General features: G+C 30.0%; 1 protein-coding gene across 1 annotated transcript in view; it reads left to right on the top strand.

Moving 5' to 3' along the window:
* The window catches only part of LOC134688290 (DNA topoisomerase 2-binding protein 1-like), a 41,532-nt gene that overhangs the window by 21,788 nt on the left and 6,043 nt on the right, over positions 1-13,701 (top strand). Inside the window, exons 26-42 of the mRNA XM_063548849.1 lie at positions 415-564; positions 1,277-1,363; positions 2,117-2,185; positions 2,595-2,963; positions 3,300-3,379; positions 4,040-4,080; positions 4,526-4,603; positions 5,100-5,135; positions 5,383-5,458; positions 6,831-6,981; positions 7,693-7,741; positions 8,335-8,444; positions 8,786-8,879; positions 9,322-9,428; positions 9,950-10,063; positions 10,717-10,838; positions 12,991-13,060. Coding sequence (XP_063404919.1) covers positions 415-564; positions 1,277-1,363; positions 2,117-2,185; positions 2,595-2,963; positions 3,300-3,379; positions 4,040-4,080; positions 4,526-4,603; positions 5,100-5,135; positions 5,383-5,458; positions 6,831-6,981; positions 7,693-7,741; positions 8,335-8,444; positions 8,786-8,879; positions 9,322-9,428; positions 9,950-10,063; positions 10,717-10,838; positions 12,991-13,060 — 1,803 coding nt within the window. The remainder of the gene's footprint in view (positions 1-414; positions 565-1,276; positions 1,364-2,116; positions 2,186-2,594; positions 2,964-3,299; positions 3,380-4,039; positions 4,081-4,525; positions 4,604-5,099; positions 5,136-5,382; positions 5,459-6,830; positions 6,982-7,692; positions 7,742-8,334; positions 8,445-8,785; positions 8,880-9,321; positions 9,429-9,949; positions 10,064-10,716; positions 10,839-12,990; positions 13,061-13,701) is intronic.

Below are 13,701 nucleotides of genomic sequence, written 5' to 3'. Positions count from 1 at the left end.
GTATACAATTAGTTTTTTTTAAAAGAAGGATATATGTATTCAATTGATCAGATTTAATGTCAAAGTTGACTGAATTGAGATCTCGTATTTAAAAACTTCAATTCATATTCTTATCTTTTTACCCCACCTATGATAGTAGAGGGGCATTATGTTTTCTGGTCTGTGAGTCCTTTCACCCATTCATTCAATCCGTCTGTTACACTTCAGGTTAAAGTTTTTGGTCAAGGTAGTTTTTGATGAAGTTGAAGTCCAATCAACTTGAAACTTAGTTTACATGTTCCCTTTGATAAGATCATTCTAATTTTAATGCCAAATTAGAGAATTTATTCCAATTTCACGGTCCACTAAACATAGAAAAGGATAGTGCAAGTGGGGCATCCGTGTACTGTGGACACATTCTTGTTTTTTCTACAGCAACAAGAGGCCGGACCATTGAAGGGAGTAGTGATAGCAGTGAGTAAGAAGCTGAGTTCCCACCAGGCAGAGTACAACAATATGGTATCATTACTGGGAGGAGATTATAGATGGGCCTATGATGAATCATGTACACATTTTATATTCCAGGTAAGGAAGACTGTCAGTGGTTTAGATATTTTGTCTTAAGGTTGACTCAGACTTTTACCCTACATTTGCAAAGCATTTATTTTGGTCTCAGATTGAAAGAAAAGAAATCAAGAGTCTGCTTAAATTTTAGAAAATGACCTTTTATGAGCTTTTGAAGTCTTTTATGAAAAGAAATGTGGGTGTTATGGGGCAAAATGTTTTTCCCTGTATTGTTGGTAAAAACCAAGCAGTCCGAAAAGTTCTGACACAAATTTCCAAAACCTCACCTGAGTATATCCTGAATGAAATATAAATTACTAAGATATTGAGAGCAACACTAGAAATAGAAAATGCTTAATTGATTAAAGGTTTGCTATTATGATGGCTGTTGCCAAAGTGCAGATTTCCAAAGAGATAATAGATATCTTTGGAGGGTAACTATCATCTAGCCCTTATATTGACTGTGAAAAGGTAAACTAGTAGTCTTAAGCTTTAAAGGTTAAAAATGTATAAATGTGGTGATAACACAAAGAAGACTTCCCAAAAACAACCGGAAGCCAACATTGCTGAAGTAGTTTATTAAAAGTTGGATATACTTTTGTGATTCATTGGCAAAGTTAGACATCACATAAAGAAATCCCTTAATATAGAAGAGTAAATTGAAAATTCTCTGTCTTTAATGCCATGTAAGGGCTCAGCATCAAAAATAATGTATTTTTATATTTGCTTTCAGAGCACTAGAGCAAATGATACCACTAAAGAGTTCAGAGTTGCAAGGGACCAAAAGAAAATTATTGTTTCATCTCATTGGCTGTTAATGGTAAGTGTATTAATAAAGTTCTGTGAGTCTACATACTTTATATTTTAAGGTATCTGAGCCTAAAAAAATAGTATATATCTGCATTGAAAATATTTTATTGAAGAAACTGTTGTGTAAAAATGGATATAAGGTGTTTGCATATAAGAAAATCCCTAAGAATAACAAGAATATGAAAGGGACAGTACTTACATGGCTGTTCTTCATCTTGCCGTTTACTTGAAAGTTGGTATGATGAACAAATGAGTTCACACAATTTAGCAAGAACAGAAATCCCTATAGTCTTGATTTTATAAGAAATTGATGCTATTCATAGATAGCTGATACTTATGTTAATGAACGAATAGACTTTTTTTTTTAAATTAGAACAACCCCAAAAAAACGTAATCTCAACATCTGCAGAATTTTTGCACTATTACAAAGAAAACTGAAATTATAGTAAGGAAAAATGATGGATGTAATTTAAACCAAAAATTTTGAATTAAGTATAATGAAGGAATATACGGTTAAAAAAATCATTAAATACTTCATGATTTGGAAAATACATGTATTATAAAGCATACATCTCAACTGTGAGAATTTCTACTGCATCCTCGGTAAAGAAAATAACATACAAGTTTATAATTCAAACTTGTAATATCTAAAAGAAAACTGTAAATTTTACTGCTCGAAGTTTAAATAATTGATATTATATCTATCTAGATGTTCATAGAAGATCATATTGTAAGTATATTCTTATTACGTTTTTATTTTCAGTGTAAAGAACAGAACGCCTGGGTAGATGAGTCATTGTTTCCACATAACTACAATCCAAATCTTACACTGGTAAGTTTATTATTTGACTATCATCTTAAATAAAATGATATTAGATGAAACGTAGGAAGTTACTGTCAGTTGAAATTTGAAAATTATTCTGAAAAAAATAGAGAAATCTGATAGTTGTTTAAAAACTGTTATTATTTTTTTTCAAGTTTGTGTAGGCCATCTAAAAATATTAAAATTGTTATTCAAATAAAGCATTATGTGTCTAGAGATGTGCAAGAATGAAATAATCACTGATATTTCATCATATTTAATTATAATTTTGTCTTTTTAGATGTATAATTACTGCAAAAAGTTTTGATAAAGAAGCAGGAAACGAAAAAGCTTTTTTTTATAAGTAGTATAAATAATATGTTTTGTTAATTTAAAGGTATGTTAAAAGCCTTCAATAACTAAAAGATTTCTATTTTAGTCTGTGTCAAGAAAAAAGACTGGAACCCCAGCAAGAACACCTGCTAGAAGTAGCAGAAAAGCAACCAGGGCAACACGGTTAGAATCAGCAAGTGACCTGAAACCAGAAATATTGACCTTTGACCAGGAAGTAGAAAAAACATTAAAAAAGCCAGTACAAAAAGTAATGGAATCGGACAAGGAAACAGTTAGTGAAAGTGACACAGATAATGAAATAAGGTCAAGGTTAGGTCAAGGACAAACAGACACTGATACTGAAATAAGGTCAAGGCTAGGGAATGTAGTGGAGGTTCCGGAAGAAATAACAAAGGGTGGAAGAAGGAATAGGAAAAGTAGTATAAATTCCATTGATGAAGATCGAGGGAAAGAGGTTAGTTACACATTTGTAAACCAGGCAAATATTTTACTAGAAAAGTTCAATGTGTTCATTTTACTCAAGTATAACTTTTATTAAAAATTTTGATGAAAATTATTAGAAAGAACTAGCAAACAATTTTCATATAATAGTAGTCTCAGTATTTTGACCTTTTGGTCTTTTTTCTTTCAAATCATTGCCTTCATTTGTAGATCTTGATATAAAAAGAAAAAAAAAAAACATGTATGAATAGTTTTAATTTAAGTTGAATAAAATTGACAGTCACCCTCTTTTATCATGTTCATTACCTACTTTTAACTTAAATTTTCACTATTTTTATGTTGATATTAGGATGCTGTGCCAGCAGCAGGGTCCATGGAAATGAGGGAAGTTCTATCAAAGGAGATGGAAAGTATTATGGCAGCATCAAAGTAAGAATTGAAAATAATAAAAAACTAATTTAATTCCTGGTCCAGTTGGTTTTGTGTTATAATCCTGATTACATAGGAAAATAACTTATGTTCATCAGAAATCATTGTTACAGTATCTTACCAACAAAAAGAAGATTATCTGACATATCTGACACAGCAGGGCTATGTTATTTGTCATACTAAAATATGTTGGGAAAACAAAATTTACAGGCCAAATAGTACAGAACATTAAAAATTTACTGTATTAGGACACTGGATTTGAGAATCAAATCTTTTTTTTGTGATAAGTTAAAAGGACCAGATTTCATCATTTTGTTTGTAAATAGGTGGAAATTAAAATATTTCGAGTCAAAAGGAACTATAGTTATACCCAATATGTTTTAAAAATACTAGCATTTAACTTGCTTCTGATAAGATACCTTTTTGATATTCCATTTTATTATGGTGACACTTTTAAGTAGCACAAGACAAGGGTGTCTCTGTGCCCAACAGTCTTTAGAATGCATCTAAATAATATGTGCACATGTAATGAAAGGAAAAAGTTAAAACTTGATAGAACTTTCATAGTTCTCAAATGAAATTCCTGTTATTATGCTTTTTATTCGATTGAATTTTTTGTTATCTTTAGTTCTTCCTTTTATTGTTGTTTATTACTTCCAGAACTAAAAAAGCAATGAGGAGAAGGAGTAAAAGATTAAATTGTAAGTTTTTAGTATTACTGTGTTATCTTTTAACATCAGGAAATGATGAATTTTTTACTTGTATACTATATTTGGTTTTAATTATTTTCAAAAATTTTGACATGATACTAATTGTCATATATAAAAACTCACATTTCAGATTTTATAGAAATATTTGCATGTAGCATTTCCTAAAATTGTAATAACAATCTCACATTTTTTTCTGTTACTGAACAATTTTGCAACAAATTATGCATACAGAAATATCAGATTTTACAATATTTTATTTAGAAAACATGCAGACTTCCAAGGCACCTTATGTTTCTGCTTATGTAATATGTTTCTATACTATAAACAGCCTAACTCATATATTGAAAATCAAAGAAATGGAAAATGATTGAAGACAGATAAATGTTAATATGTAAATGAAGATAATTGATTTCGATGAGTTTGTTTATTTCGACAGGTAGTGGTAATTTGTCCGGTGATCTGTCAGGTAGTGCTGATAAAAATAGTTCTAGACAAAACAGATGGAGTTTAACTGGTAAGTTAAAGTAACTACAGGCTTGAATGTTAACAGAGGTCATAATTATCTTTATTCTCTGAATTTTAACATGTATTGTGACATTAGGTGAAAATGATGAAAATAAGACTACAAAATGTGCAAATATATCACAAAGCCTTGGGGACAATCAATTAGACTGCTGCAAATTATTTTTTATGTACATTGTATTAATTTTCATATTATTATCATAATATTCCTTGACATCTTGATTTGGATGAAACTAGCTTACCTGAATGTATTGATTAGCAATTCATGCTCCTTACAAGACCACTTTAAATTAAACATGCAGAAATAAAAAGATGAATATCAACATTTGACATATCTATGAATTTTTACAAAATGATGTCAACTTGTTCAATGAGGTTACACATTTCAGTTGATATAAAGGTGTCATAATGAAAAGTCTGTTAAAATTTATTCTGATGTTTGATATTGAAATGTGATTTAAAATTTAAATCATTTGATCTTATTGTAGACGATAAAGTTGAAAAGAAGACTCCAACAAGCTCAGGTTTGAATCAATTATATATATATATAAAAAAAGAAAAAGATTTTAAGTCTGCTGTAAGATTTTTATTGTTATAGTTAAATTCCCTCATTTCCATAGGAAGACATATTTTCTGCCCATCTGTCTTTTAATACTAAAGTTTTGTTTTTTGCAAAATCTACTATAATGCATCACATTTTCAGTTGGATTTTAAATTATCCTTTCTTAAAATTATTATCCAGTAATGAAAATTTGTATATATATTTAACAGGGAAAGCGTTAGAAAATCACTCAGGACCGGAGCCTTCACAGAGTGTGCAGGTCACATGGGATGATCATACTGGAAGGTAAGATGTATTTTATATCATCTGATTAAAACCTTTTTGTCGAGCCTTCGACTTTAGTCGAAAAAGCGAGACTAAGCGATCCTACATTCCGTCGGCGGCGGCGGCGTCCACAAATATTCACTCTGTGGTTAAAGTTTTTGAAATTTTAATAACTTTCTTAAACTATACTGGATTTCTACCAAACTTGAACAGAAGCTTGTTTATGATCATAAGATAGTATCCAGAAGTAAACTTTGTAAAAATAAAATTCCATTTTTTCCGTATTTTACTTTTAAATGGACTTATTTTTTTCTGTGGGGAAATATTACATTCACTCTGTGGTTAAAGTTTTTAGAATTTGAATAACTTTCTTAAACTATCCTTGGTTTGTACCAAACTTGGACAGACACTTGTTTATGATCATAAGATAGTATCCAGAGGCAAAATTTATAAAATAATAAATCCATTTATTCCGTATTTTACCTTTAAATGAACTTAGTTTTTCTGCAGGGAAACATTACATTCACTCTGTGGTAAAAGTTTTTAAAATTTGAATAACTTTCTTAAACTATCCTGGGTTTGTACCAAACTTGGACAGAAGCTTATTTATGATCATAAGTTAGTAAATTTTGTATAACTCCATTTTTTCTGTATTTTACTTTTAAATTGACTTAGATTTTCTTCTAGTTAACATTACATACAGTCTGTAGTTAAAGTTTTCAACACATTTATTAGATTCATTAACTGTCCTAGATTTTTACCAAACTTGGACAGAACCTTCTTACAATCATAGGATAGTATCAAGAGGAATATTTTTATTGATTTTTTGCCTCATTTTTGTTGAACCTGCGATTTACAGCAAAAGTAGGCGAGACACTGGGTTCCGCGGAACCCTTACAAATTTTTTAGAATTATAACTAATAAGCTTCCATGTTTACTTTTTATATTCCCCATCAACAAATGGGAGACTTTGTTCTTATAGTATTTCTTTACTGGTTCTTCTCGTGGGGGAGTTACATACTTCTTAGTTTCTGAGGTTTTGCATAATAAAACTTTTTTTTAAAAACCAACACTTTATTGTTACGAATCAGAAGTGAATATATTTTGATGAATATACTCTCTAATAATATTTAAATCTGTCAAAGATAATTTAGTGTTCAGATATAGTTAGAATTATCTTAATTGATGATATTTTTTTCTGCAATACAGATTTAGACTTTTCTGAAGGTATAGCAATAAGGAGTAAGAAGGCATTTCAAATTTAAAAAATCATTTTTTTTATACATACATAATAAGAAATAGACAATAATCCACTACAAGTTAATGTATTATAACGTAAAAAAATCTCCCTTTCCTCCCGTTTATATCAATGCCTCTGGTAAATGCTTTACAGACTAGAACAAGAAAAGTTAGCTCACAAACTTGAACGAGCGTGTAGCCCTACCCAGGATGTAGCTGAGTTCCTGGACGGGGAGTTCTCTGAGGAGGAAGAAGACATAGATTATGAGGAAGGGTTACACGAACCTGAAGCTGAAGTTCCTCAAGTAAGTATAGGATTTTATTTTTCCATTTCAGAGTGATTCAGAGTTGCTGTGTATGTTGCTATCCTTAAATATGGAGCAAGCAAAATGTTTCAATAACTTTGATACATGACCCAAGGATAGGAAGTACACAATTTCTCATACACCATACAACTATGTGATAACAAAAAGGAAAATTTGTCTCATGTACAAAATGTACAAATAATTTTAAACTTTATTTTGGCTGAATTAAATATTATACTCCCACTTTAAAAGTTGGCTAAATTGCAATCACCTCCACCTGTTTATTTAACAAATATTTTTGACCCACTTTACTCAAAATCTACACGACAGATTGACTTCATATTTGTTCAGAAGCTCAACAGTGATGCTTTGTAAAGTGTATCAGCTTTTCAAATTTATAGTAGTTACTTTACGATAACAGACACTTACAAAATTAGACGGATATGCTTAGCATAATTACACATGCATCCTGTTTGTCATTCTGATGATTTTTGGGAATTTATACGCATTAATTAAGGAAGATGTAAGATCCAATTTAAAAGATAAAATGTAAAAAGTAAAACATGAAAACAGAAAAACAAAAAAATCATCCATATCTCAACAGTACAGAGTAACAACTGAAACATTTATTTTGTTATAATATGATAAATTGCTAGCATTACACGAGTACAGTGTGATTATATTTTCTTTTTTTATTTGACAATATTAAAGGAAAAACCAAAAGAGGAAAGAGTTCCAACTCCGGAGGGTCCATCTCTAGGTAGGTATTTATATTTACATGTATATAAAAGTACAATATTAAAAATATAAAACATCATGGAAAAATTTAAACAGAAAGCACTAAGCAAATTGCAAAATCAAAAGCTCAACCCATCAAAGTAATAGATAACAATGTCATATTCCTGACTTAATAAAGGCACTTTCCCATACACCCATTATAAAAAGTTAAAAGAAATGAATATCTGTTAACTTTATAAATAAATTGTTACAAAAAATATCAAAATTTATCTAATATAGAAAAAAAAGCAATAGTATTACCATAGAACATTAAAAAGAAACACACTTTTTCATGCATTAAAAGAACAAACAGAATTTAACTTAGAAATCAAATATTGGACAAAGCAAGTGTTATTGGTGTACAAGAAAGATTATTAAAAATCTATTCAGAAGAGACTTTAAACTTGAAATAATGAGTGAATACATAAATCATCAAATGCATATTGAGCCAAAGGAAGAACACAGTAAAAATTCACATTTGACTATTAACATACTTAGTTTTAATGTTATTTCTTACCTTTCATATAAAATTTAGCGTTGACTAATTAGAGACATTGAAAATGTTGTTTGTTATAGCATTCCACAAGTCAAGAAAAGAAGAGAATAGAATTCCCTCTCCAGAACCTGAAGAGGAACCAGTCCAGAAACCACCCCCTGTGTTCATTATGTCTGGCATGGAACCAGCTGTAAGACATTACTTTATAAATCCTGTCAATATTTTGTGTTTTGTGGATTTTATATATTTTCATGAAATTATCTTGATGGAGGCATATCACAAATTAAGTTCACAAACATTTTTGTAATGTGACCACAAGAAGTAAAACTATTAATGTCTATGTTTCTTTTCCTAACACTCAAAGAATTAAAAACTTTCTATAGACATTGTATGCAGAGATTGACAAACAAGCAAGTTTTCAAAATCTCTGAAAATAGGTGCCTACAAAAATATAGGAATCAATTATTATTTATATCATTACATACCTTGATATAACCATAACAGACCTTACATTTATTATTTATATTCTAGGAAAAAGATAATTATGGTGCTTTAGTAGAACAGCTTGGAGGGAAGATATTAGAATCTCTACACTTTGATTGTTCCTGTACACATCTAGTCATAGGTTTGTGTGCAGTGTTTACATGTAGATAGTGTAATAAAACAGGATTACTCTTATCTGTGTGTCCCAATAACATTATACAAATCTATTATAAAAGATAGAAGCTGAGAAAATTGACACATGAAACTCCTGCTTCCAAAATGACTGAGGCTAACAATAAAAAAAAATCACCATCAAGGATTTTGTACGATCTTAAATCTATCTGAAACATCAAACATTCTGGAGATAATCATTGTTGTAGTTTTAAAGACAAGTAAGCAGAAAGTAAACAAACAAGAAACAAAAGAAATATGTCAAACAGTTTAGGATAGACTCAGTAAATTTCAAATGTCTGTATCTGGCATTTACTGAAGGTTGTGAATTATAAAATAAAAAGCATTGATGTACTAATTTTATAACTTTTTAGAGGCAGTACATATTTTTACACAAGTTCAATGACTTTCAGGTAAACCTACAAGAAATGAGAAGTTTTTAGCAAGTGTAGCATCAGGGAAATGGGTTCTACACAAATCATACTTTGAAGCTTGTCGTCAGGAGAGACAATTTGTTCAGGTAATGACAGTTTAATGAACAGCCTCAATAAGGTCATTTTATGTTACATAAATAGTTATAATTAGAAATTTAGATAATGGCTTCTCTAAAAGACTTACAAAGGAGAATATATCTTTAACTACTGATAAAGAAAAATAATGTTTGGTACACCTAAATTACTTCAAAGAATAAAAAAAAACAATCCTTCTAATATTTTTATGTCTATTACAATTTCTATACATTAAGTATGATGTACAAACTTGAACTTGTGTTTATATATGTGACTTTCAAGTAAAGTTGTTTTCTTTTGTATTGTCATGCTTTATATAGGACTTGAAATAAAAAACATAACTTTTATTAACCTTTTTTTTTTTATATCTTTGCATGTAATTAGTTATTTATTACTGTTTTATTCATCCTTTATGTAAGTTTAACTGGATGATTGGTAAAATGTGAGAGAGTAAAATGAACGATATTTTGTAGTTAAATAATAACAACAGTTTCTATAAGTGCTATATGTACAGTAATAACACTATTTGTAGGAAGATTTTTATGAATGGGGAGGTGATGGAACACAAAGTTTGCTCAATCAACAAACAGCTAAACTGGCAGCTGCTGCATACAGGTGGAGGATCAAAGTCCAAAATACGCTACAGGTGGGAGTGGTATTTTATATTCAATTGAATTCTTTAAAATATAATGAAATTGTTCTTGGTAAGATTTATTTTACATTCTGGTTTTTTTTTAATTGGGATGAGTGATGACTTGAACATTTTAGTAAGTTTGAAGATGTTTCACAGAAAAGATGTAAATTGTATGAAATATAAAATAGTGACATTTTGGTTTTATCTTAATAACTTGTGAATAACTTTTACAAAATAGTTATGTGTATATTGTGGTAGATATGCAGTCTTAGAAGAGCAGCAATTAATTATTCTTTCACTGAAGACTGACTCTGTTGATACTGTTTGGTTTATACTTGACAACATGTTATCATAATTTGCACTGTGTATGTGTTGTGATGCAGATATGAGATGAGTTAAAGCTTTTGTTCATCTCAACAATCTACCAAGGTAAAAAACAACACCACCATATATACAATTGTCCCTCAATCCACAAGATTAGAAACCACAAAAATAAATGACAACATGTTATTATAATATACACTGTGTATTTGTTGTGAAGCAGAGTTGAGATAAGTTTTTTTTTAAATCTAAGATATACAATTTTTCCTCAATCTACAAGATTAGTTACCACAGAAATAAATTAATATGCATTATGATAGTGAGCTTTGTTTTATTTTTTACAGTCAACTAACCAATGTATAGGTGCATTTGATGGTTGGACAGTGCTACTGAATTGTGATAAGGTTAAAGATGACAATTTTAAAAGATTGCTAGAGGCTGGAGGTGCTACTGTACTACAAAATAAGTAAGTGTTTCAAAGTTTTGTGATTAAGAATATGTTTCCTCATGCCTCACATGTATATTATAAGAACATATTACAAAAGTTAAAAACCTTTTTCAATGATTAGAAAATACAGATCCAAACTAAAGAGTCTATTTTGATTTATCTGATCATAATTGTGATAATGTATTTCAAATCTGAATCAATAAATAGTGTTATGGTGACTTGAATAAGACCGGTATCACTCAGATTACAATTCTACATTGACAGGTAAGTTTGTATTTAGCCTATGAAATACTTATTTAGCCTTGAGAATTGAAAGGTCAGTTTCCCTTTCATACAATAGAAGTTGATAAATTTGGCTTCATGCCATTTACCTTGTCCAAAATTAAGGTCACTTTATTGTTATTGTGATATTGTTAAAGTACAATTATCTCTATCTATAATGAATTGGCCTAGTAGTATCAGTGGAAATGTTAATAAAAATTTACAAATTTTATGAAAATTGTTAAAAATTGACTATAAAGGAAAATAACTCCTTAGGGGGTCAATTTACCATTTCGGTCATGTTGACTTAATTGTAAATCTTACTTTGCTGAACATTATTGCTGTTTACAGTTTATCTTTATCTATTATAATATTCAAGATAATAACCAAAAACAGCAAAATTTCCTTAAAATTACCTATTCACGGGCAGCAACCCAACAACGGGTTGTCAGATTCATCTGAAAATTGTAGGGCAGATAGATATTGATCTGCTAAACAATTTAACCCCATGTCAGATTTGCTCTAAATGCTTTGGTTTCTGAGTTATAAGCCAAAAACTGCATTTTACCCCTATGTTCTATTTTTAGCCCATGGCCATCTTGGTTGGTTGAACGGGTCACGCCACACATTTTTAAAACTAGATACCCCAAAGATGATTGTGGCCAAGTTTGGATTAATTTGTCCCAGTAGTTTCAGAGGAGAAGATTTTTGTAAAAGATAACTAAGATTTACGAAAAATTGTTAAAAATTGACTATAAAGGGCAATAACTCCTAAAAGGGTCAACTGACGATTTCGGTCATGTTGACTTATTTGTAAATCTTACTTTGCTGAACATTATTGCTGTTTACAGTTTATCTCTATCTATAATAATGTTCAAAATAATAACCAAAAACAGCAAAATTTCCTTAAAATTACCAATTCAGGGGCAGCAACCCAACAAAGGGTTGTCCGATTCATCTGAAAATTTCAGGGCAGATAGATCTTGACCTGATTAACAATTATACTCTTTGTCAGATTTGCTCTAAATGCTTTGGTTTTTGAGTTATAAGCCAAAAACTGCATTTTACCCCTATGTTCCATTTTTAGCCGTGGCGGCCATCTTGGTTGGTTGACCGGGTCACGCCACATATTTTTTAAACTAGATACCCCAATGATGATTGTGGCCAAGTTTGGTTTAATTTGGCCCAGTAGTTTCAGAGGAGAAGATTTTTGTAAAAGCTAACGACGACGACGGACGCCAAGTGAAGGGAAAAGCTCCCTTGGCCCTTTGGGCCTGGTGAGCTAATAACTCTCATTCTGTAAAATGTTTTTATATACAAAATATATATAGTGTTTCTTTTACAAGATTATTTATCAATTATGTACATTGATCATTATATTATCAGTATTGCATTACAGTTACTAAAGTTACCTTTTCAAGTTATTTTGCACATTTATTATTTATACTTTTGTACCGCAGTATTCTCTATATTTTATTTTATTGTTCATTTTCTCTTTTCTCTATTTTTTTGTTGCTATTACATGTATTCTCTATTCTGTAAACCCCATTCTGACCCTCATAGGTAAACTTCTATGAATGGGATAAACTGACCTTTCAATTCTCAAGGCTAAATAAGTATTTTATAGGTTAAATACAAACTTACCTGTCAAGGTAGAAATGTAATCTGAGTGGTACCGGTCTTATTCAAGTCACCATAAAGACTCTGGAAAACCTTGAATGGTTGATTTAATAGTTTCCATATTCCTACTGGTATTTGTCTTTCCCCATTTTCTATTTTAAACAATGGTGTTCTTCAAATAATACAATTTTTTAGAATTTAAAGTAATAGGATTTTTTATCCACAGAATTCGTACAAATGGTATGCGTTTCATTTGTAACGATTAAACAATTTTATGTTACTTTTGTAGACCCCCATATGAAGAAAATATATCTGCTTCACATGCATTCCTTGACCTCAGCAAAAAGCCTTTACAACCTGTAAGTATATCATGGAGTTGAAGCTATATTTTTTGAATTGCAGTTTGGATTCATCATTATTCAATGGGTACCAAATTTTTATTAAATACATGGTAAAACTATAAATTTAAATGTTGAACAAAGTATACATTTTCTGTAGATGTAAGCACATTTTGGCGAAAGCACAAAAGAAATATCAAACAAAATCCACAGTATATTTGTGTAGTTTGTCATTCATTGTCGTTTCTGGCCATATATTTTATTTTCATTAGAATCCACTGATTTCAGTGACTAAAATAGTGTTTCTTTTAGGCAAGTATTACCTAAATTACTATGATCTTCATGTATGAAGTCATGACATTCAAAGTAACAAAGAACCCATAATTATCTGATATAAGTTATTTATGTGCTGAACTGATGATCATGCTTGATCTTGGTTATAAATCGATGTATAGACGTTAGTCATATGATTTGTATTTTGTTTTTTTAGTCTGACATACAGGTTCTTTTGGGTAACAATATACTTTGTCTGAAGCCAGAATTTATAGCAGCTCATCTATTTTATATTTTCAGTCTGACATACAGGTTCTATTGGGTAACAATATACTTTGTCTGAAGCCAGAATTTATAGCAGCTCATCTATTTTATATTTTCAGTCTGAC

This window comes from Mytilus trossulus, chromosome 10 (assembly GCF_036588685.1).
Source record: "Mytilus trossulus isolate FHL-02 chromosome 10, PNRI_Mtr1.1.1.hap1, whole genome shotgun sequence".
In the NCBI taxonomy this organism is placed as follows: domain Eukaryota; kingdom Metazoa; phylum Mollusca; class Bivalvia; order Mytilida; family Mytilidae; genus Mytilus; species Mytilus trossulus.
The sequence above is the reverse complement of the archived record's forward strand: the minus strand, read 5'-3'. Positions and strand labels throughout refer to the sequence as shown.